Consider the following 24,554-nt stretch of genomic DNA (forward strand, 5'->3'; position numbering starts at 1 on the left):
GTTAAGTCGCAAACAAAGCCCATTTTGAAATCTGTCCTTAAATTCTGAAATGTTCCTGAATCGTTTTTTTAAAAAGTACTTTTTGTCCTTATTTAATGTTATGAATTCGTTTTATTCTACATTGAACAATTCCTGCTAATTTCAAAAGCCGATAGTTGGCAACGCTTTTGAGTAAAAGGAATGGATTATGATGAATGGCAGAATGTCTTACAAAGGAAGATTGTCTCTGTGTGAGAGATAGAGGTAATTAACTAATTTTGAGCAGTGGGGCTCAATTTGGCATCCCCACCGCCCCAACAGCCCCCCCTTCAGCAGAATTTAACATCCCTATAGAAATGGTGAGCCATGGGTAATGCAGCTGGGGGGTTGGGGAACCAGATGGTTTCCCGGCCAACCAGCAGGTCTCTAAAGACCGCGGGCCTATTCACACTCAGTATTCAAGCCTCCTCCTGTACTTATATCCTACACACACATAGACGTACACACACTTGCAAACTTACACTGACTCCTATCTACCTCCACTGCCATTTCAACTTGTCTGTAACATAGGGTTCAGTAGTCAGTCTGGACCCTTTGGGACTCCCTCCCCAATTACTCTGCTGACTGTGGCGGCGCTTTGGGATTTGCTGAGGCTGTGTTTGCTGTATCTGGACTGCATTCAGGTCTCCGAATAAACCAATAAAAATATGAAATACATGCCTGAATAACTAGCCCCCTGTTATTTTACAGCAACTAATTGCTTGCGGGTATAGCTGGGATATAGCACATTTGAGTATGTGAGTGTGTAATGAGTAATGAGGCCAAGGTGGAAAGTGATAGTGTTATTGACTCATCTATTATTTACCGGTATGGAATTTTTATTATAATGTTGGAGGTGAGGCTCTGGAAATGAAGTGCAAACTCCAGAACAGTTAAATTTTTCCCTCCAACAATTGTTCAAATGTGAATTATATCATTTCTTGGTTGAGAATATTTAATAGATCCCTTCTTTTGTATGTTGAACAGATTTGCAGAAGCGCCTTCCCATCACTAATGGATTCAGGCTCTTTTGTGCTTGACTGTCAGCCGATCAGGAGAATCACAGCAGGATATGAGTGTGTTATTATCATGTCACTGCAGGGGCAGGGCTAAATTATTACCCAGTGTCTTCTGACGGCTGCCTAACTGCTGTCCAATCACACTGAGACATCTGCCGGACCAGAACTTTGCATGTTCAGCTGAGTCAATAGAAAAAGATTTATATCATAACCTTCCCCTAAAAACCCTCCGCTCCCTCCTGCCATAATTGAAATAGTAGATTCCCTGAAAAAGATAAATATTAAAGCTGGAATGCTATTAGAAAAGTACATTAAAGTACATTTGAAATGGCATGTACATACTGCATTAACACTATAATATGTAATATTGGATCTATTTTTATACAACTATGACAGGGATGAAGAAGAGTAGATGATGTTTCTTACTTTGTTAGTTTGAAAAAAACAAATCCCCCAAGCCAGCCACCCAGCTCTGTTATTTTCTTTTATGTCAAACCAACGACTCTGAGTTCCTGTTATCTCCTCTGTGTGGTCCTCCTTTCATGAGCATTGACAATGGGCTTTAATTTGATTTCAGTCTTGATTCGGCCAAATCAGCTTAGTTCTGACAGAAGCTGAGCTGGAAAGAGCTGCAGCGTGAGGAAGGAAACACTATAAAGGCAGATATTAGATGATTAGACCAGAGAGGAAAACAATCTTCTCATTATTGAATGTAAGAGGGCTGGAGAATGATAATGAGGGACTGACTGAACGAGTGTGCAGCTGACATCTTTGAACATATATCCACAGCATTCATATTTATTTCTGAATCCAACGTCCGCTTGTGAAGTTATGCAATAGATAGGAACAATTGCGTATGACATTTTATTTTTTTACATCTGCACATTTATTATAAGCACAGTATGGTCCATTTTGTAGTGGTGTGCAGTGCACAATAAAAGTATTCATCCATGTACCTTTGACTTGTGCATTAAAGGACACCGTAAGTCATCATTTCATAAAACATAATGCAAGTTTGTCCACTAAGGGTGCGTCGGTAGCCTAGTGGTTGGTGCACGCGCCCCACTAGCGGAGGCTGTGGTCCCCTGCACGGACAGCCCTGGTTTGAATCCAACCTGTGGCTTCTTTCCGACATGTCAATCTCAGCTCTCTCTCTCTCTCTCTCCCTGATTTCTGACTTGATCCACTGTCCTATCTCTAAAATGAGAGCATAGAAATCCCCAAAAATAAACCCTTAAAAAAATAGAAGTTTGTCTGCCAATGTGTTAGATGATGTTTGGATGCGGATAAATGTGCTCACCATCTTTTTCTGGCAGAACCATCAGTAAAGTCTGGCTGATAAAGGCGATGGATACAGCAAAGTTAATCAGCAAAGGTGTTAGAATGAGCACTGATGCACAGATGACATAAATGTTTTAAGTTGATAACATTTGCTGCTTATGTAATCACCCTTGTTTTTGTCCTAGCTTGTTTGTGGGTACATGTTTCCAATTCTATTTTAGCATACCGGCTGTTTCACTGAAGCTCATTTTCCAAAGGCGTTTGGTCTGCTCTGTTTGACTCCGAACAAAAAAATCCCCAGTTTTATGGCTGCAGTGTCAACGTTTGCTACTTCCATATTTGCCTACTTTTCTTTTTGCCTAGTACATGCTGTAAAACACTTATCAGTCACTTGAGTTTGAGGGCCACTGCTCACAGCCCCTCACCTTACAGTTCCACTTAAGTCTGCCTGCCTCTAAATCTCTCCTGACCTGCTGTGCTCGTGTAATGTAATGGTGGGTAGCTGAGTAATCTCAAGATTGCCACATTCCTGACCCGTGCAGTGTGTGTGCATACATTTTTGCTTAATACTTTTTTGCTGGCCCTTGAGAATTGTGTGGGTGGGAATAGTTAAACCTTTGCTTCACAAACTGCTGTGCCCTTGTGAATAGTGGAATAGATCCAAAAGAGCAAAGCCAAATGTCCAGGGCTGCTGCAAGGAAGGTCTGTTTGTCTCAATGTGGAGCAGTGTTAGCTTGTGCCGAAGATGAACAACTTTAGAAGAGAGATAGACATTACCGGACATTACCTATTCCATCAAGCCCCTTTAATCTGCCTCTAAACAAACAGATCACAAAGAGAATCCCTGAAATAGTTTGCACTTGGTTTCAGACAGAGGTGTTCTGCAGTATATGCTGTATGACAGACATTTCTGTGCCAGGAAGTAGAACGACATACTGATTTCGAAGCCTTTGTAGTCTGCATAGTTAAGGTGTATAATTTGCTTTAACAAAGACCTGAGCTTATTCCCTATAACTATATTAATTAAGAGGTTTGGGTTCTTAAAGGAAAACACTTTCATATATAAACGGAGAGATGGTTCTTGTATAAGTAGAAAAGTGATCTGTATGGCACCTGAAGTTCTTTCTTCTGCCTTTCAAGATGAATCACTGAAATGTCCTGAACACCAAGTTTGAATTTGAAAACAAAAAACAAAACAAGAATATCATAAACATGCAGGTGGTTAAATAAAATATCAGACTGTCTGGTTGCATGTTGTGTTAAAAGTTTCACTTTTGGATCGATGCATGCCAGCTTAATATTATTTGAACATGTACAGGATTTTGAAGTGCATAAGCCCTTTGTGCTGTTTTTGAAGTGACTGAAATGTTTAAACTGAGTTTTTCATGCATAAATGCCACAAGAACAGACAGTGAAGGAGCATAGCAGTAATGTGAATATGCAAAGTTAAGTTAATTAAGGATCAAGGAACCTAAGACCCACAATAGATGATGCATCACTGCCGACCTGTCCCTCTGAAGGGACAGATGCTGAGCCACAATCATGCTTATCATAGGTCATCATCAGACATTAATCATGAAAACAAATGAATCACCAAATGTCTGGCCTGTATCAACTGATGACTGATAAATGATATTAAAATAAGAAAAAATGTTTATAATTTTAATGGTGAATGACAGACAGCGTTGTAAAAAAAAAAAGAATGTAAACATGAAATAACAACTAAAAGTGTCACAAGATTACCACATACTAATAAATAAGCATTGTAAAACTCTAATATTCTGCAGGTGTAAAAGTATCATAAATATTTGTGGTAAATCACGGTCAAGTGCCCATTTCCCTTTAACTGGTTGTGCTATCAAATCTCTGTGGCAATAACGTCGTCATATGTTTGTAACCCTGAGCTGTAGTTGAATTCCATGCCTAGCTCCGCCCGGCTCTCCAGTTCAGCAGTGAGCTCCTTCAGGATCCTCTCCAGGTCTCGGTTCTTCTTGTGCATCTGCAGGTAGTTGATCTGGAGCTGCTTCTGATACTTGATGACCCTGTCCTTCTCCTTGTTCCACGTGAGCCTCTCCTGCTCAAAGCTGTTGGCCTGCCTCTCCTGAGCATCCTTCTCCTTGCTGAGCTGCTGCTTCAGTCTCTCCACTTCCCTCTGGAGTAATTCTGTGGAGTTTTGTCCGCTGTTCTCCTGCCCTTGGCCTTCGGTTGGGTAGTCTGGGCCTTGGATTAGTCTTTCCAAGGCCTGGGTCTGGGCACAGGCCTCTTGTTGTGCACTGTGCTGCAGCCTCTGCTCTTTAGCCAAGGCCAGATCCTGTTTCATCCCTTCAATGTCCGTCTCCAGTTTGCCTACTTTCTCTCTCAGCAGATCAGCCTCGTTCTTCTTGCGCTGGAGTTCATTTTGGCATACCTGAATACGAAATGAAAAATGTTCCCACACAAGAAGCAATTTACAAGGGTGAATGATATAACAGGTCTAAGTATGTAAAGTGTCTAATATGTTCTCTTAGTCTACATTATCATGAACAATGACTTTGAAGGTCTGTATTAGTCGAGTGGATCATATATTGGCAGATATCTTTCCTGTAAAGGGGCTTTCATTTTACAAGCACTATGTGGGCGTTTTATTCACACACCCTTACTTGAATGCTGTTGTGGAATGTATATTGAATGATCAGCAGACTTACCTCGGCCTCTATGGTGCGGGAGTAGAGTTTGTCCTCATGCTCTTTACTTAGTTTCTCCAGTGTCTCCATCTTTGCGGCATTTTCCCTCAGTAAGGCCCTCAGGTTGACAATCTCATTGAGCTTGTGGCTGACATCAGTCTGGCAGTCTCTCAGCTGCTGCTTCAACAATGAGATCTCCCCTGTCTTCTGGCACACCTGCATTCAGAGTATTACCCAGTTAAAAAGATGTGGGTAATATTCTGTTCACCTAGCATCATAGTTTCAGTGTTTACAGAGAAAACATACATTCAATTATTGACAACAAGCAAACAACAATGATTCTTTTGCTCCGAAAAATCATTTTTACAGAAGCGGTTTCTGCAGCATGTTGTTTATCACCCCACCTGACACCAACCAGTAGTTGCATTTAAAACAACTATATAGAAATAAACAATCTTCTTCCTGATCTTTTGGTCTATTTAGAAGGTAATTTAGAGGTGTCTGTATTCATTTTTATATTTCATAACAAGCTTTAAGCTCCTCACAGTGGCATCTAGAATCTATAGGTATCATACTGTACCAACCCCCCTAACAGGTGGATCTTGAACAACCAAGAGGGACTGTGAAACTGCAAGCATTAGAACCAAATATTGTTTGCCCATTCTGGGAAATGTTTAGAAGCTTAGGTGTTGAGCTTAAGCTTCTTCTACTAGATATAAAGCCTTCTACCATTTAAGGCTAAAGAAAACAACTATTTCCAGCACATTATGCACTGATGAAAACATACATTTATGTTTAAACCGGCACTTTAATGATGATTCTGTGAGCTTAATGATAGTGCAAGCGGGTTTAAACATTACCAGCTTAGAAGCTAAAGCTTTTTGCGTGATGTGTCTGGTCTGCAAAATTCCATGTTGTATTAGCTGTTATGAGCTCCACATACTCTTAAGGGATATGTCTGTCTCTTTGGATGCTTATTGCTTTTTAATGTTCACCAGCTACACAGTCCCTTTGCACCTTTAAGAAAAAGCTAAAGACCCTGCTCTTTCATAATTACCTACGGCCTTAATGATGACGACGGTTTTGATATTATTGATGATGATGATAGTAATGACGATGGTTTTGTTTGATAATGACAACTCTTATGATAGTTTCTATACTGATTAGTTCGTTTGCACTTCTTGACATTGTTTCCTCTTTTTTAGATCCTTGCTTGTGTTGTACTTACTCTCTGATGTACATTGCTTTGGATAAAAGAGTCTGCTAAGTGAATTGTAGCTAGTTTCTACCTGTTTTGGCAAGTAACATACAAGTAGTGTTTCAGAAATTAGTTGTAAATAGGTTTTTGATTACATTTTTGAAAAGGTAACATGCAACCATAAGTTCAAGGATGATAAAAAGCTCCCTTGATTTGATAAGAACTGCCTATGTGGTCATATTTCTGTGTGTTTACATAAGTGACCCTTTCACATTACGCACATCCATTTAACTCCTTAATTGTAGAGAATAAATAGACTAGCGCACCCATAAATTCTCAGGAACTACATGTAATTGTACAAACAAGAATAAACCATCTATGTGTGAAGAGAGATTTAATAATGGCAAACCAACATTTCTATTCAAGAAAAGGTATTTAATGCTCCTGATGGTAACATTGTGAACTGAAGAAAAAGTGAAGGAAGTTATTTTATTTGACTCTTTAAATATTAACATCAAACCTCATGCATAATAAGTTGATTTTTGAGTAGTGGAAGGACATTATGTTCTCTCACCTCAGCAGCAGCCTTCAAGGTTGCACCGGATCTTGTGGTCTGCCACAAGGGCTAGAACCTGACTGATATCACACGTATGACTCATGACTCACCTCCCATTGAGTTTCCTCAAGTGTTGGAGTGAGCTGTGTGCTCTGTGTCTCATAACACCTCAGCCTGAGCTCCATGAGATCCTTCTCTCGGGTTAACTTTGAGACGTCCTCCTGTAGTCGCTCTTTCTCTACCTGTACAAGATTTTATTTTTCATTTGAATTATTCATGCAAGAGCGTAAGGTTCATTTCTGTGCTCATGATATTCTTCTCAATAACTCCATATATTTATGTAAAGAGAGAAAGGAGTTTTGAGGGGATTATGAACCACCAATGAAATGAGTGGATTGGTTTACCTTGAGCTGATTGACCTGCAGTTGTAGCGTTTGCTGGGTTTTTGCTGCCATTTGGGACACTTGTCGTAGTTTTGTGGAGCATCTCTGCTTCAGCACCTCCATCTCCTCTACACAGTACTTTTGTTTTTCCTCAAACAGCTGGCAGGTGTCTGCTTCCTTCTCGTCAAAATTCACCTATATAGGGTGAAGGAAGACATGTAGTAACAGTTATACAATGTAATTACTTATTAGAAGTGCTTATCTTAAATTAAGTTCTCATGCTGTACACTCCTAATGTCTGAGCTTTGTACCTGAAGCTGCTGCAGTTCAGTCTCTTGCTCCAGTAGTCTTTGTTCCAAATGTTCAATCAGTGACTCATCTGTAGTAATAGGGGAGCGAATCCCACCTGCAGTTTGAGAGAGAGTTCTCGCCTCATCTGCACAAAGCAGAGCAGCAGAATACCCATTAGCTTTAGATGCTAACCCCCAACTGTTTGAACCAGCCCTGTAGCTACAGTCAAGGTTAGCTCCGTTCCCGTTGACCCATGGAGGGAAATTGGGCTGCACTCCCTTGCTGAGGCTGTTTGAAGGAGCGGAGCTGCTGTCACTTTGACTGACAGGGCCTGTGGAAGCACTTAGGCTGCCGCTGGTGCTGTGAGTTGGCAGGCTAGACATGGAGTTACGTCCAGAGTCTGAGAGAGTCCCTGAAAGGAAAAGAAATGACATCTTTAGTAACTGCTGTTATAATTCTACCTGAAAAATCTCTTTTGAAGTGAACAGTTTATTAATATATCGATATAGATAATGGCCCCGGGAAGATTGTCCTGATTTTGTCATATACCTGGACTCCTGGATTTCTCCTGAGGACAAAGGATGCGGTCCAGGCTGTGTTGGCCTGTCTCTGTGGAGGTTGTACTCCTGGGAATCACAGGCTTGAAGGCAGTGGAACGGACCAATGACTTCTCAGCAGAAGTCTAGAGGAGAGAATTGACACACACAGTCAGGGGTGCTCGTCCCTGTTTTGGTTTCTTATATTCAGCGGCTACTCTTTCCTGACAGGATAGGAAAAAAACACCTCCCCTTTTACTTCTGCGGAGAGCACAAAGAGCCACAGACGGGTCACATTCTGAAACTCGAAAATCATAATGACTGTCTGTCACAGAGATAAATATTGTCACATGCTGAAATGAAAGGGATAGATTTTTTCCCACTCATGTCTTTTCTTATTAGAAATAGAAGCACTGAAGCGTGCAGAATTGCTTCACTACAAGCTGCCAGCATTAACAGCCTCACAGCAGTGCTCGCAAGTAAAATTCACCAGACTGTCATAGGAAAGAAAACTCATTTCCAAGATGAACTTATACTCCGCATGGCCCATCTGTGCTGTCCAAGAACGTCACAAGCAACACCTTACCACCCCTCCTTCCTGTACTCCTCTCCTCCTCTCCTCCCCTCCTTATCCTACCTCCACCCCCCCCCCCCCCCCCCCCCCCCCCCCACCCCCCCCATGTGCTGTCTGAGAGAAGATGAATAGCCCTTCTCTGTGATATTAATAATATGAGCTACTGCTGAAGTCTAAGAGGTAAAGCCTGTGAGCTCAGCATTCCTTCTTACTGACTTCATGACTAGGAAGCCGTTCTTCCACCCCCCCTTTCTATCCCTCAAACTCTCTTTGGCCCTCTCTCTCTCTCTCTCTCTCTCTCTCTCTTCCCTTTCTCATTCTTTGCTCTGTCTCTATTAAAGCTGCTTCCTATTCCTGTCCTTTCTCACCCTCTGGCCCTTGAGGAATAAAGACCTATTGAGGGAGACTCTGTTTGCCTACATATTCCTGGCACAGAAATGACTTCCCTGAGAAGATCAAGGCATTCCTAGGTCATTAATCTGGGAGGGGGTTGATTAATATACCGGGACGGCTCAACACAGGTTAGGGGGAATGGCACCAACCAATTAAACCTACCTGCTGTGCATGTTTTATCCTCAACCTAGCCGAGAGGTTTCAGAGTCAGTAGCTGTCATGCATGATATGGTATGACCCATTGATGGTTGTAAGAACCACAGCAATGGAACCAGTGAAGTAATAAACACATTTTATGAGGTTTGAAAATGGACTACAATTATAATCTCACTTGATATCTAAATTACCTTTTTTTACATTTCCTAATTATCTAATCAATCAATCAATTTTTATTGTATTACACTCATAACGAATGTTATGTCAAAATTCTACAAAAGAGCTGGTCGAGACAGTAGCCTACTTTTTATTATTTGCAGAGACTCAACACAAATCCACCATGAGTAAGCATTGCGCAACATTTGGCAGAAAAACATCCTTTAAAATTGTTCAAACTTCAATTTGAAATTTTATTATTTATAATTATCATTGGCTTAGTACTTTAGTACTGTATGTTCACCACCATTCCCTCAGGCAGTCTCAGGACCATTCGCACACAGACATACAGACTAAAAAACAGCTTCTATGTCAGAGCTGTGGACAAACTCCTCAACCCATAAACACCCCCCAATCAGTCACTGCAAAATAATAACTGTTTATATTCTTTCAGTCACCACAACTGTCTATTTATTTATTATTATTATTATCATTCATTCACTGAACAGCAATTGCTCTGGCCACTTTTTACATATTTCTCTTTCATATCACCACAAATATATTTTTGTTGTTGTTGTTTTTGTAAATGCTGCTGTTTAGGATTGCTGCTAACGAAGCGTCGTTGTGTCCTTGTACACAATGATAAGAAAGATTATATCTTCTATCGATCTACTTCCTTATACTACTGTAAACTAACCATGTGGCTATTAACAAAGAAAAATGGGCATTTCACTCACTCTTTGAGTCCTGTTCCCCGACATGAGCAGCAGTTTTGGTTGCAGTTGACCATCTGATTCTCGCTCTTTATTCTTTTCAACTCCGTTGTCTTCCATTGATCCCCCTTTGTTGTACGCTGACCTCGGTTTATGGCTCACCTTATTTGGAACAGGAAAGCCAGTGTAAAATACTTTGATTTATAGGTCCAGTTCAATACATCTAAAAAGCTATAGTTGGTTTAATCTGATGGCATATGAGCTCACCTTAATGTAAAAAAAATCTTCACTTCGTCCGGAGCGGGAGTAGGTCAGGCCTTTAGAAGGATGATTGGTAGATGAGGAGCCCTGAGTGAAGCCACACCTGAGTAAACTGTCAAGGCTGCAACCTCCACTCTTTCTGTGAGGGTTTACTTCCTTTTTTAACCCGTAGTCAGATGCCTTACAGTGTTTGCTGTTTAGGCTGTTGCCGTTGATGAGGCTGCTGACACTACCCATGGTCCTGCAGGCATAGGTGAGGGGTAGATTGGACTGAACTCCAGGAATTCAAGTTACATTGAGCTGAAGGGCAGACACAACTCATGACCCCAGTAAGGTCAGTGGCTTCATCTGCAACACAAGACACAAATTGTGGACATCAGACACAGAATATAGCTGCTGATCCCCAAACAGAAGATCCTTTAATGAAAACTAGGTCATGGTTTATTCTGATGTGTATCAGTTTGTATTGGTGTTTGAATGTATTGTTTCCTTTTCAGTCCGACAGGCAGTGTTGAAGCAGGTGTGTTCACGTTTGCAAAATAAACAAAGTGTAAAAGTAGTCCATCTTGGCTCCCTGCCTGGCTTTGTGTGTGTAGATTTATGGCCCGACCGTTGAATTTAACAAATAACCCTTTTGGTGCCCTCCCTCTAAACAAACTGGCTACTTACTGCCCGTTCTACCCGTTCTGCCCGTAGTTGGATTATTCAAATGGTTCTTGAAGGAGTTCCATTATTTTCACGAATAATACAAGAGCATTCATTCACAGAGATACCAGTAATGCTCTCTATTCATTGTCTTCACCTCATTTTACGGACAACTAGACCCCAGATGTTGCTATCCATGATCCCTAACCCACAGGGGAAATGTCCCCTCAGCAGTGACTTAGGAGCAAAATCATCCATACGGACTGATCAGGCCTGTGGCTCCCCTAACCACCTGGTCCTCAGCCTTTAAGCACTTTATAACGGCCACACCAACAAAGCCTTGGACTAATGGGCCATGCTAAGTCACATATTAGTGTACATTGCCTTGAGCTTCAGCCTAATCCATAAATATTGCTAGCTCTGTGTTGTTTGCATGAATAGCAGTGACATTTTCCTGAATAGAAGGCAGGACGGCTGATCAAGACTGTCACTTTTCATCCAAAACAATGAAAACAATGATAAGCGGTATGAGATGAGTACCAAATAGATGTTTCATGATGAGGAGTATAATAGGAGCATGAACAGCAAGTGAGACAGAGTAGCATGCACACAGAAGAAAGTTGAGTAGTTGATGTGGCAGAATACAAATCTGTATGTAGGTTATCATTATTAAAACAAAGGAATTGCCAATTACAGTCAAATATTTCAAACTATAAATGAAACACACAGCGAGTTGGAGGTCGTGCAACACAGTTTAAGGTTTGATTTTCTTTTTTGTTCACAATGAAATTCAAAAAATATTATACAAAGTAAATGGTAGGTTGAATTTGTATACACAGCAGTACAAAGCACAGCAGTCCCTGATGTGAACAGGCTCTGACATGACTGGGACTCCCTCCATTCTACTGTGCCTAAATGTCTGCAGGAAACTCTAAACTGCAGCCTTCACTATCATTCCCGGATATCAGCATCCTCCACTAACGTGGGACTGAAGTGCTGTAACAATAGCTTTTACTTACTGCCAGGTCAAACTAAGCATCCATCTCTAGCACGTCCTCTGCAGAATCACAAGTCCTCCTGTCCGGGAGAAAGTAAGCAGGCAGTCATGTGTGTACGTCTGTCTGTGTGTATGCGCCTTGAATGCAGACTCTCACTATCAGCCAGGCCAGGAGGGTCTGCTAAATGTTCTGTGGAGGGGGTGGGTCTTCTTCCTTTCTAGTCAGCCTGGGCCCAACTTTGCATTATAACTGACATGTAAATTCAACTCAGTGTGTGTTTGTGTGTGTGTGTGTGTGTGTGTGTGTGTGTGTGTGTGTGTGTATGTGTGTGTGTGTGTGTGTGTGTGTGTGTGTTTCCCCGCCTCCCCCAGGGGAGCTGGTGTACAACATGTGCTCCCATAGAACTGGCGTGTGCCGCTCAAGTGATTAACTCGCAGCCTTGACAAAAGATCTGTTACACCCCCTCTGTGTACCCCCACCTCTCCCCACCGTCGCCCACTGACACCCTCCATTTGTGCATCGATTCACTGTGTAATAACCTTCCCCCACCCCCCCCACCCCATCGGTCCCTCCTTCCCTCCCTCTGTCCACCCGTCCCACTCAGTGCCCTGCACCCACCCTGAACAAACAACACTTCATCTAAAAAGAGAAAAAAAAAAGGAGCTTGCCCTCTCTCTTTTGGCTCTTTGTCTGTTGAAGTGTGCCGCTCTTTGTGTGGACTCTTGATGTATCCTCCCAAAACAGCCCAGGACCATATTTGAGTGTTAAATAAATGACTAGTCCTCACGACGAGAGGGCTGGAGAGCCTCAGTTTTATAGTGATTTACCACCATCCTGCCTTTATGTTGTTTGTTCAGACATACACTCTCACACACACACACACACACACACACACACCTTTACACACTCTCACACAGCAGTATTGTTGGAGTGCGAGTCTCTCTGAGGCAGTGGAGCGTTCAGCATCCCAAAGAGTACACACTGTTGACAAAACACCTTGTGGATGAAATACAATCACACATCGAGACAGGAAAATATACAAGGCGCTGTGTTCCAAATGAGCAAACAACAACAGGAAAGATACGGCCCCTTAGCTGGGCTGCAGACAAAACAAGTGTAAATCTTTCAGCCGTTTTTGTCACAAGTAAAGGTGTACTCTGTGTTAATGTGAAATAAACAGACAGCTTTACTGCAGATAGAATACGATTCATTGATATCACCACGCAAGAATCAACAAAGAAACCTGTTTGTTAAAATTGAGCTTCTAAGAACTGTGGGAAGCAGTGTGAATCTAACCTGTGAAGTTGCAACATGTGCAGACAGTTTTACATCATTTTACATCATACTGTCTTAAACTCTACCATTATCAAGTTTTTTTCACAAGGTATTTTTACCCACTAAAGAAATAATTTATAGTATCTCTATAGATCCGCCATGATCTTTTTCAGTAGCTGCAGTAACTCATCCTCTCAGCCGACTTCAATTGTTCTTTGATAAGTCTCATTCAGCTCCTCAAGCTTTCACTTTCCCTCTCATGTTTTGGAGGGAACTGCTCCATTTCGCTTTTTTTGGATGCCAGTATTAAAGTCTTTCAAAAATCTTTTCATTGCAAATTCTAATTACCAGCACAAGTGTTCTGACCTTGCAGCTTTTGAGTGGACAGTCTGATTTAAGACCTTTGGTAAAGTGGGATTATGGGGGTGAGAGTGTGTGTGTGTGTGTGAATGCATGCATACATCTAATCTTATATCTGATTGGCTGCATGATTTTCTCTGTCGGTACAAAAGAGTGTGTACTACCAAGTGTTGTGTGTGTGTGTGTGTGTGTGTGTGTGTGTGTGTGTGTGTGTGTGTGTGTGTGTGTGTGTGTGTGTGTGTGTGTGTGTGTTGTGCACAGACGGGGGTTGGTGTGTGTGTGTGTGTGTGTGTGTATGGGGGCGGGTTTTTGTCCTAGCTTCCGAGCCCCAGCTGACCTGTCTGACACAAAGCCCCAGCCTGCACAAGACCAGCTGACAATACACCCCCCCAAAACCTAATCAAATACACACACACACACACACACACACACACACACACACACACACACACCAAGAGAGCATAGCCAATCCATTAGCACAGCCAGTGGAAGGCAGCAGTGTGCTATAAAGGTCCAGGATTTATACCTGTCTCACAATGACCATGAAACTCTCTCTGTTCTCACTGTACCTCCACACTGCCACTGTGCCAGATGGCATCGCTTTAATTCTCACTGTCTGTATGGTAATTTCTAACAGATGCACTTGTAATCTATCTAGTTCAGTGTGTCTGTTTTTTTGGGTCAGACTTAGACAGACTTCGACTTATTGTTCTTTGTTTTTGTCTTGCCTTAAGCACACACCAAATTTTCTACACTGCAACACTTTATTTAAATCCCAACATGGTGAAGCACTTTTTATGTCTGGCGCACTTTTCCCACATTATGGATCACAATTGAATTACTGCAATATATGTAGCAGAGAAGACTGAAATATCCTGACTAACACTAAAAGTCTCTCTAGGCCCTGTAACTGCTCATGTATTTTAAACTTCAAGCTTCTCTCTAAACCCAAAGTCTCAAAGGCCAAGTTAACCTTAATGACATCACCATGGTATTACCCGTAATGACTGAACTGACATTGCTCCCATCCATTTAAAGAAGCCCTTTTTTTATTTCCAATTACTTCTTGTAAATTTAAAACACAATTTCCATGTCTCACTGGCATTTAATTCATTTGACTAATGTCAGTGCAGCGTCTTTCATATTTAAAACTGACTGGAGGCAGGAAATCTCAGCAGCAATCTACTCTCTTTTTTTTTCAAGGTTAGGATATCATTGTGATCTAATGGAGATGAAAGCACACTTTGTTTCCTATGTGGGGTGGTCAAATGCCGGCAGGCCTGTCTGACATCAAAGACCTACAGCTGGAGTCGATCACTGAATAGCAACCTTTCCAAAAAGCTTATCATTTTGATGTTATCTTTTCCACCATGTTGGCTTATCAACATGAGTTGCAAAATATCAGAGTGTAAGTACACCGACACAACTTGTTGGTGAAGTTGACAGTGGTTTGAGTGTCTCTAGAGGATTTTAGAATTACTTTTACAATAAGGCACACATTTTTTGCTTAGTTACTGGGGAACGAATGAGACACTAACTACTAGTTAACCATTAGTTAAGTCACCTTTAATCTATCTATCTATCTATCTATCTATCTATCTATCTATCTATCTATCTATCTATCTCTCTCTCTCTCTATCTATCTATCTATCTATCTATCTCTCTCTCTATCTATCTATCTATCTATCTATCTATCTATCTATCTATCTATCTATCTATCTATCTATCTCTCTATCTATCTATCTATCTATCTATCTCTCTATCTATCTATCTATCCTATGTGTGTGTGTGTGTGTGTGTGTGTGAGAAGTTAGATAACTGGAATCAATCTGTGATGATTCACACAAACTAACAGATGATTCACACGATATGAAGGAGGCTTTCCAATTACCCCTGCCATGACATGGTGGAAATTAAAGTCACAAATTAAAGAGAAGGGAAGAAGAAAAAAAGCTCATGTGACATGGTATTCCTTGGCAGAGAGTATATTTTTCAGAGAATGATAGGCTGACAGGTTGAATTATTGAATAATACTCTGTAATACTCAGTCTTAGTCTCTGTCATCCTCTGTGGGACACACTAGACACACACACACACACACACACACACACACACACACACACACACACACACACACACACACACACACAAACCATGGTGTGTCTCACTTACTGGGACTGAGTTGCTGGGATGAGTAATGTGGCCTCCAGCAGAACATCAACTGGGAATGAAGTGTGTGGGACAAACAGCCATCTATCTTTCACTTTCAAAGCTAAATCATCTATCTACTGACCAGACACACACACACACACACACACACACACACACACACACACTCAATGGCAGCCAATAGTAACTAATTGGTTAATCTTTTAGTGCATTGTAAAGGAGATTGAGCATGAATGGGGCTTGAATGGTGAAGAGCAGAATACCAGACACTCATTACAGACCCAGAGTGAGGAGATGGAATACCAGGCACGGAGAGGGAGGCAAGTGTGTGTGTGTGTGTGTGTGTGTGTGTGTGTGTGTGTGTGTGTGTGTGTGTGTGTGTGTGTGTGTGTGTGTGTGTGTGTGTGTGTGTGTGTGAGAGAGAGAGAGAGAGGGTGAGATTTATATTCTGTGCAGCAAACATTGCATTATACATCGATGACTGTTGTATTGTCCAGATAGAAGTGAATATCTCCTCTGTCAAAAGTTTGAGTAATTTGGATGCATCCAAAGCCTAAAGACTGCATGTTCACTTGAATCAAGAGGGTTAAACATTTGCTACTTGTTAATTCAATCTCAGTATCCTCTATTGGCAGCCACGTATACCAGCATCTTTAGCTAGAAGCTGGCATTTAGTGAAGAACCCCCTGTTGAAATTAGATTGCGTTCAGATGGTTTTATGTGCATCCAAATGAGCCATTAGGTCAACCTAACAATCAACCTCATGGGTTTTCATAGATAAGAAGGTTGTCTGCACTGCTAACAGAGTTTGAATGGCTGGCCAACTAGTGTAATACAGACATTAGCATAACCTTGGCAGCTGGAGTATAAAGGAAAATGTATTTTTAATGGAGTCTAAGTGGGAGCATTTAGAGCTACCACAAGGATGGGAATTGGCGCTCATGAATATAAGGAGTCCTAAAATTAAATATCCGCTATTGCCTTTTCTTTGTTGTCAGCATCTGCATCCGTAAAAAAAAAACATTAATTTTTTCTGCCTCAAAATATGTCTATGTGCTTTTCTATGAGGCTTAAAACTTCAGTGCCGGCCTGGAATCAGTCCAAAAAATGGTTTCAAACAGAGATGTATGTGTCTTCAGTTGGCTGCAGCAGCTCACTGACTAGCTTCTTAGTCATGAAATATTTACATCAGAGGCTTTTATCTCACTCTATAAACAGACAGAGGAAATGCATTGTAACAAGTTGAAGTATTTTTAGACATCTCATATTACTGCCTGTCCATTACCCACAAATATTTACCTTTTCCATTAGCCATCGCTTGTTTTGGACAGGCTTTGCCATTAATGCAGGATATGAAAGCATCATAAATATGAAATTTGAATTGATTGTTATAAAAGCTCTGCTTGTTTTGTCAGATTATTATTCGTGAAATAATTGAGCTTTTAGCTAGGAAGGCTGTTTGTTGTCAAGACGTTGTTGTTGTTCTGTTGGTTACTTCGGAATAAAAGAGGCTGTTTACTGGTTGCAGATCATAAAATCTTAATCTGGAGACAAATTACTGATGCATTTCTTGACCGTAGCAGTGTCAGTGAACTACAAATTAAACACAAACTGACTTTAGACAGTCACTCATAATCCCCCGGTGCCATTTCTTAAGTCTGTCCTCCATATTTTTGTTGATACGGTATCACAGTGGGATGACATTCATATGTAGGTGGAACAGAATGAGGCCTTTCCTGGCACAGGGGCCCATTGACCCTGCAAGCTGAAGACTTAGCGATAAGGCTGTCATTCTGGAGCATAACCATCCTCCCATCCTTGTAATCTGATGTGCCTGTGTGTATGTGTATGGATGGTGTAATGTGGGAGTAAGAGAAGACACAATGAGCTCACTTTCAGGGGCCTGTATCATTCTGAAAGCAGCTGGAAATCTGTTCTGCAGGCGATACCTGTGCTCTGCTCCAAATAATAAAAAAAAACCTGACCTTGTAATGCTTGATTCTTCATTGCAGGGAACACTCTGCAGGGTTCTTGAAACTCTTTGAATAGCAAAATTCCATGGCTTATACTCACCTGCTGTTTTCTGCAACTGAAGTCATACACAATTGCATTACTGAAAAGTTGAAAATGCTGCGATATCACCATGAGCCGAGACTCTCAGAGATGTTGGGATGCTGCTCTTCTCTGACACAGAGTCTTCACTCATGCAAGGAAACTGCATTTGGGTATCTGGGACAGTTATTTTAGGAAACACTTTCTTTAGCAGGTCATGACAGCTCCATTGGTTTTTCACACGCAAAAGATAGAACAAAGCTAATACCCCCATGAGAAGCAAATTCAAAGCTGATTTATCGAGTCAAATATTTACACCAACAACAAAAAACCCTGCACTTTTCCTAAGACAAAAAGTACCACTACTTTACTGTAAAAGAAAATAACGTATCCTCCTCTTTTATCCTCCAGAACCGTCATCCCCTGATCCTGTCTCTCCCCCTGTATTTTCTCTGTACAATAGGTTATAGTGCAGAGCAAAGCTGAACCTGTCTGTGCAGGTATTTTTTATTTACCCATACACCATGTCACCTGCATAATGGACCTCAATTCCTGATCCCAACAGGTCTCAACACATCCTTCACACAGGTGTGAGTGCTACAACTAGGAAGTTTTGCAAAGGGCAAATTATTTCCCACACACATCTCTAGAATTGCTATTATTTACGCTGTAGAATTATAGTGTAGTATAGAGTGTTTAAGAACAAAGAACAGACAATAATAGAGTGGGAATACATGGATGAACACACCTAATTCATGCTTCAAACACTTCCAATAACCAGCTCTGTGTCCATTCTGTGCATTTTGTTGAATTGCTGTGTTTAGTGTATCTCTCTTTTCTTCCCTAGTTTAAAAACAATACTTTATCCAGTAAGTAGCACACCTCTTTTTGGCAGTTTTCAGCAAAGACAATAAAAAACATTGAAAGCAAAAGTTTTATTTGAAGCTAGGCAAGTCCTCAATCACAGCAATGCTCTTACTTTAAAATCTAGCTTGCATATTAAAAGTAGCAAAACACTTGGACTTCTTCCATGTGGAGAAACTTCAGTTCAGTCAAAATTTTTTTACTAAGTAAACAGGCATAATTCAGTCATGTCTTACTTAGTAAAAACGCAGCACAGGACAGCTCAACATAACAAATCACTTTCCAATCTCTGGCATTCACTGGTGCCACCCATGACATACTCCTGCACAAAGTTGTTACTCTGTGACTTCAGAGTCTGGGCCATCATTTGTCCCCGTCACATCAAGTCAAACAACCATCACGTTCCTGTAAGTCTGGCAGGAGGTGGCTTACCTCTGTTAAAGTCTGCCTGCGTGTCCCCACAGTCCCAGTCACTCCTGCTGCTGCTCCATGTCCCAAAGCTGAGAGGATCACTCTAGACAAACCACTTAGCTGTCACTGCTAGAGTTGTCTCTCTTCTCCTCTCACCCCTCTTCAACACCTGGTACTGTTGCAATCAGTCCATCCCATATACCATACACAGAGCAATGTCACAGTCCTCCATAAACACGCTCTTCCTCACTCTCCTCCCTCTCTTTACAGTGTTGCCTCCCATCTGAACTCCCTCCCACTCGCTCTTTTTTCACTCTGAACATCCAACACTCCCTCCTCCCATCCTCAGCTGCATGCCTCCTCGACCTCTTACATAGATTTTGTTGTACTGTTTCTTTCGTCTTTTCACCCTTTAATCCCTTGTTTCTTACATTGCAACTCTCTTTACCTGTCTCTTTTCACCTTCAACCTTTCTTCTTGCTGTCTTTTTCTCTTTTCCTGGCATGACTCCCAGCGGCTTTGCTACTCACTTCACTGCCTCTGTAAGCAGCACATCATCATTGCCCACACTTCCGCTGTAAGCCTCACATAATATATCCGTAAGTGGTTTAAATAGCTATGTGTTCAAGAGTGGGTAGTTTCGAAATGTTCTTTTATCACGTCGCCATTTGTGCAACAACTTCTATGCGGAACCAATATGTATGCATGTGTGTGCACCTGAAAAGTCATGCTTGCTGTGTTGATGACTCATGCACCCGGTTACCCACCATGCTCTCCTGCTGTAAATTTAACCTGCTTGACTGCTCCTACTGACTCCACTGGCTCTCGCACACACTCACACACACACACACACACACACACACACACACACACACACACACACACACACACACACACACACACACACACACCCAGGAGCCAGGGGCAGATCTGTTGTGTTTTGGTTTATTTATGTAACAGATGAGCTGAATAAATGATCAGGTTGTAACCCCACAGCTTATTATTGGCAGCACACCCATCTCTCCCCCCCTAACTCTCTGTTGTGCTTTTCTGTGTCCATCATTTTTTCCGTGTGCCTCTCTGCGTGTCTCTCTAGTTCTTGTTATCTTCTTTCTTTCTCTCCACTTTTACAGCTTACTTTACTTTCTCTCTCTTATTATTTTGCTTCCAAACTCCCTGCAACTTCTGAGCAACAATTAGACGTAAACCTTCCAGCGTCTTTTGCAGTTATAGAACAAAATCACGTCTTTGAAGTTACTTCTCTGTGAGCAAAAAGATCCATATTCTTCTATGCTGTCTTGGTTTGTTTATTGAAGATTTAATAACATGCAAATCTTCTTCAGTGTTCCTGTTCTGCTTATTTGTCCTTACATGATATTTGTCTGAAAATGAGCTGCCAGGAACACAGTCGGGGTGATCGTCTTTGCACTCAGTAGGTGTCAGAGACGTATCTCTGTGTGTAATTTGGATTTTTGGCACTTCTGTTCTACCATTGTAAACAATTTGATACTTCATAGCTTTATTTCCCATTATTTATACTGCTATATATGACCACGTCCAGGTTTTTAATGTGTGTGTCAGTGTGTGGTAATAGCAATGTGTTGATATCTGCTGTCATAACAAAGTACACCACGCAGTCACCATCTCTGTCTGCTCACTATTTGAAAGCTAAAAGCTGGCTGATGTCATGCACACACAAGCATCTGCTTGTGTGTGCATGAGTGAGTGTGTGGGCAGGACTGTGTACTTGGGATTGTGTGTGTGCGTGAACATAATTTCATCTTTATCTTTAAAGCCGGTGTGCTTCAAAGGTGTCTGTTTATATACCTCGGTAGACTGTTATGCAATCTTTAGAGACTTGCTAGAAGATTTATATGACATTGAATGTAAATACACAGAGAATCATATGGCCATGCTCACACACATGGTGCTGAGGTACATGAATAATAAATGTTACTGACATTGCACACCATCAGTGATACCTGGAAAACAATTACGAGATGTTTGTGTGTGTGGAGCTGTGCAATTAGTTATGTGAGTTTTTTATGTATACTGTTTTCAGTACTTGAAGGAGCAGCTCAGGCCGTCAGACTGGGAACGGGCTGCTGCAGCAATTGATTGGATTTTATGTCAAATTTGCTCTTCCAGAACGTGAATCCTTTTCTTGGCCGGGCCCCATGTCCCTGCTTATCTTCACTCACCCCCACAGACACACTCACAAATAAACACATGGAGCGGGATCAATACTCTGTTGAATAAAAAGACCAGCATAATGATGTTGACCCAGCTGGCCCAAGAAACTGACCCGTGGCAATGTCCAGGGGGCTTGGGGCTGGACAAAGCAGGGTAACACAACACATGTACACACACAGTCACTTCATGCACACATTAATATGATATTTGCAACCATGAATAATGTAATGTATGCAGGTGCATTAAGTTTTGTGAACACACACATACACACCTAGATTTTAATAAAGCTGTGCTATAACATACAGACAGAAACATAACCAAAACCCTACAGACAACCTATACTTACACACTTCTAAACAAACATATATTTGAAAAAAACCCAACTTGAAACATGTAGTCACATATGCAGGCATTTACACTGTTTGGATTTCATGAATCTGTGCTTTAAAGTCAGAAACTCACACACAGGCACGCACGCACACACACACACACACACACACACACACACACACACACACACACACACACACACACACACACACAGAAGGCCGATTTCAAAATCCAATTTCTTACGTAAGCCTGCACTGTTTGCACATATGCCTTTTTTTGGCAGACAGCTGGATGTAGGCAGCTGAACGTGGCTCTAATATGAAACCACATTACACTAGAGATTAACTAGATGCTTTTAAGTCACAATAGCATCACACAAAGAGCAAACATGTACAGAAGCAGTTTGATTTACATAAATAAGCAGTTTTAGATATCGAAACACCGGCCGCATTTTTAGTCCAAATTGTCTAAGTGTAGGTTGGATCAAAAAAAAATTTTTTTTGACCATGATTTTTTTTACAAGAAACACATTAATGCGATTTTAAGGTAAGGTAGTTTGAGCATCTTTGCGTCATAGACATGAAATAAAAGTTGACTAAAACATGCCTACTCTTTGAAAATCAAAACCGGATTTGACCACAAAATCACAACATTTGATTAAACATGCCTACACTTATTTTTTGGAGCCCCTGAAGTCCCAAAAAGTTAAAAAGTTAAAAAGTTAAAAAAAAAAAAAAAAAAAAAAAGATATGACTTTGTTAGCACTAAGTTGTTTTGTGTGGGAACAAGTTATGTTCCTGTGCGCACAAGATATATATCTTGTGCAAATGATATAATAACACCCAAGAATATAACTATCGTGCACCAAAACACTATAACTTTTTTCACACAGTATAATTATTTTGTGGAGTTGTGAGTTATTGTCTTTGAAAACACTTTTTGGGACTTCAGGGGCTCCATAAAAGGAAATAATAAGCGTTGGTATTGAAATATTCCATGGCAAATTATTCCTGGGTTGATTACTGGCATTTTAAGATTTTAGCCCTTTATTTGCACTGCACCACTTAAAAATCATTTATTGACGGGAAGATGTTTTCCACGAGAATAATAACACTATCTCCCGAGATAAAACCCAAGTCCTCTGGGATAGGACTTCATAATGGTAATCGGCAGTAATAAATATAAGCCAAACCTCTACAACACGGGAAACTGCTTCACGTTGGGGTCGTAAACAGGTAGCAGTGACATTGACGCTCCAGTTTAATTACCATGAACTACTCCCCAGTGCTTCTTCTATCGCTCTAATAGCGTTTCCACTGCTGTCTGAAATGGTTTGTGGGTACTACACAAGGCCCTCAATCATTTAAACTGTCTGTTTGGGGAACATTCATACCTCCTAAGCTTGGATCACTCAGCCCCTCTGAAAAAAATTAAATATGCACTTGTCTCATGTCTGTAGGTGCTGCTGCACTAACAAGCTGAATGGCCTTCGGTAATCCTCGGGCCTTGGTCTTTTTCTTTCTTCCTGAAAGTGCTTCTGTCTCCTTTTTTTCAGCTTCTGTCAAGGTTGACAGCTCCACTGTGTATATCAGCATGTTCACCTGGGGCCGAGCAGAAGGGCAGATAGAGATAATATTGACAGAAGTTGTAGCCAGGCGCAGATAAATGATGTCGCCAGGGAAAAAGACAGAAGAAGAGGGGGAGAATGTACGAGAAATGTAAGGCAGAGAAAAGGGTTGAATTTGAGTAAGAAAGGAGGCCAAAGCGAGGTCTGAGTGCACAGAAGTAGTGCTGGTGCTAAGGCTTTATTGATTCTGTTGGCTTTTTCTGTCACCACCTCGGAGGACACAGTTGGTTTGTGATGTATGGCTGCTTCATCCTACGCTGCTGGAGCAAGGGACATGGGAGAGTTTGGGCACTACAGGGACCTCATCTTACGCTGCTACTATACAGCACAGGCAGGACAGACCTTTCCCCCCGCTTACATCACAATTCCCCTGAGAGCGTGTGTAAGCCACGAGAAACGAGAGAGACGTTCGCCTGCCTATTGACCTTACAGAGTGTGACTTTGTGCTGAACTTCTCCAGACAACAGGCAACATACATTTTTATTCATTAATTAATCAAAACCAAACACAGATTTGAATCCTCCCCTGGCATGAATACATTCATTTTGTTCTGGCTGTTGCAAGAGCTTAGGTGAGGCTATGCACACACATACACTCGAGCATACACACAGATGCTCAAACTTCAAAGCAGTGATGGCTGTCTCTGTGCAAGGCAATTTGCTCTCCCCGAGATCTCTCTCACCGGCAGCATATAAATAAGGCTGGCACTGAGTGGTCAGGGCGCACAGTAACAGCCTGCCTGTCAGGTTACATGAGGGCAATGAAGTTGTCTAGCTGTCCCACACACCTGATGAATGACTCAAGTGTAGAGTGTGATATGCATTACACTCCCTGATACTGAAGTTGTCACTGAGACTTGCACCCAAACACAAAGAAGGGGTTATTAGTATTGATTTAATGCCCGATGTTCAACTCTGCCAAGCCCCAGTTTGATGAAGCTATAATTCATCAACATACTCCTCCTGGTGACGGCGTTGGGCACAGATTCAGGGCGAGTATAGTCTTCACAGATAACGAAGGATTACAAGGATTCAGGTAAAAGTATTAGAACACACACATCTGCTCGTCAATATGTTCATGTGAAGATGTGAGAGGTCGATGGCAGGACATGGATGCTGAATCCCTGTTTGGAGCTTCTAGCTTCTGGTTCACCCACATTCGACCTTTCAGACTAGAGTTGCACATAATCCCTTCAAATCATGGGGTTAATCGAGAAACTGTTGCTCATGATTTAAGATTTTGATGCAGGGGCGTAGATGCGCAGAATGACTCTGCCCGAATACAGATGGTTCACTGCCAAAGTCACCCTGATCCAACCTCCCCCCCAGGTGTTACTTGCATAGTATAAATTTCACAAATTAAGTCATCCATCTCCCTCTCTGGTTAACACTTTTCAGGCTAACAACAGTTAACTGCTTTCAGAAGTCTTAAG

At 41.5% G+C, this 24,554-nt stretch overlaps 1 protein-coding gene across 3 annotated transcripts; it reads right to left on the reverse strand.

The window, feature by feature from the left end:
- Positions 1–3,966: 3,966 nt before the first annotated feature.
- Positions 3,967–19,242, reverse strand: lzts1 (leucine zipper, putative tumor suppressor 1). 3 transcript variants are annotated; one of them, XM_065965513.1, is made up of 10 exons: positions 18,994–19,242; positions 11,863–11,920; positions 10,205–10,546; positions 9,962–10,099; positions 7,959–8,091; positions 7,430–7,821; positions 7,140–7,313; positions 6,846–6,977; positions 5,003–5,197; positions 3,967–4,725 (listed from the first exon to the last, which is right to left on the reverse strand). In XM_065965513.1, exons 3-10 carry the CDS (start codon positions 10,433–10,435, stop codon positions 4,177–4,179), a joined length of 1,944 nt encoding a protein of 647 aa, XP_065821585.1. In that variant the 5' UTR covers positions 10,436–10,546; positions 11,863–11,920; positions 18,994–19,242; the 3' UTR covers positions 3,967–4,176. The 3 variants fall into 3 exon arrangements, with proteins under 3 accessions (XP_065821585.1, XP_020506607.1, XP_020506608.1); XM_020650951.3 differs by lacking the exon at positions 11,863–11,920; XM_020650952.3 differs by lacking the exon at positions 18,994–19,242 and having other exon boundaries at positions 11,863–12,288.
- Between the last annotated feature and the right edge of the window lie 5,312 nt (positions 19,243–24,554).

This window comes from Labrus bergylta, chromosome 2 (assembly GCF_963930695.1).
Source record: "Labrus bergylta chromosome 2, fLabBer1.1, whole genome shotgun sequence".
NCBI lineage: Eukaryota > Metazoa > Chordata > Actinopteri > Labriformes > Labridae > Labrus > Labrus bergylta.

Bases quoted from the DNA above. Each gene is read 5' to 3' on its own strand.
- lzts1 (XM_020650951.3), bottom strand. From the start codon at position 10,435: ATGGGTAGTGTCAGCAGCCTCATCAACGGCAACAGCCTAAACAGCAAA. The intron at 7,822-7,958 runs GTATATGACAAA...TTTTCCTTTCAG, and splicing joins GGAGAAATCCAGGAGTCCAG to GGACTCTCTCAGACTCTGGA. The intron at 6,978-7,139 runs GTAAACCAATCC...AATCTTGTACAG, and splicing joins TGCAGGTCAATCAGCTCAAG to GTAGAGAAAGAGCGACTACA.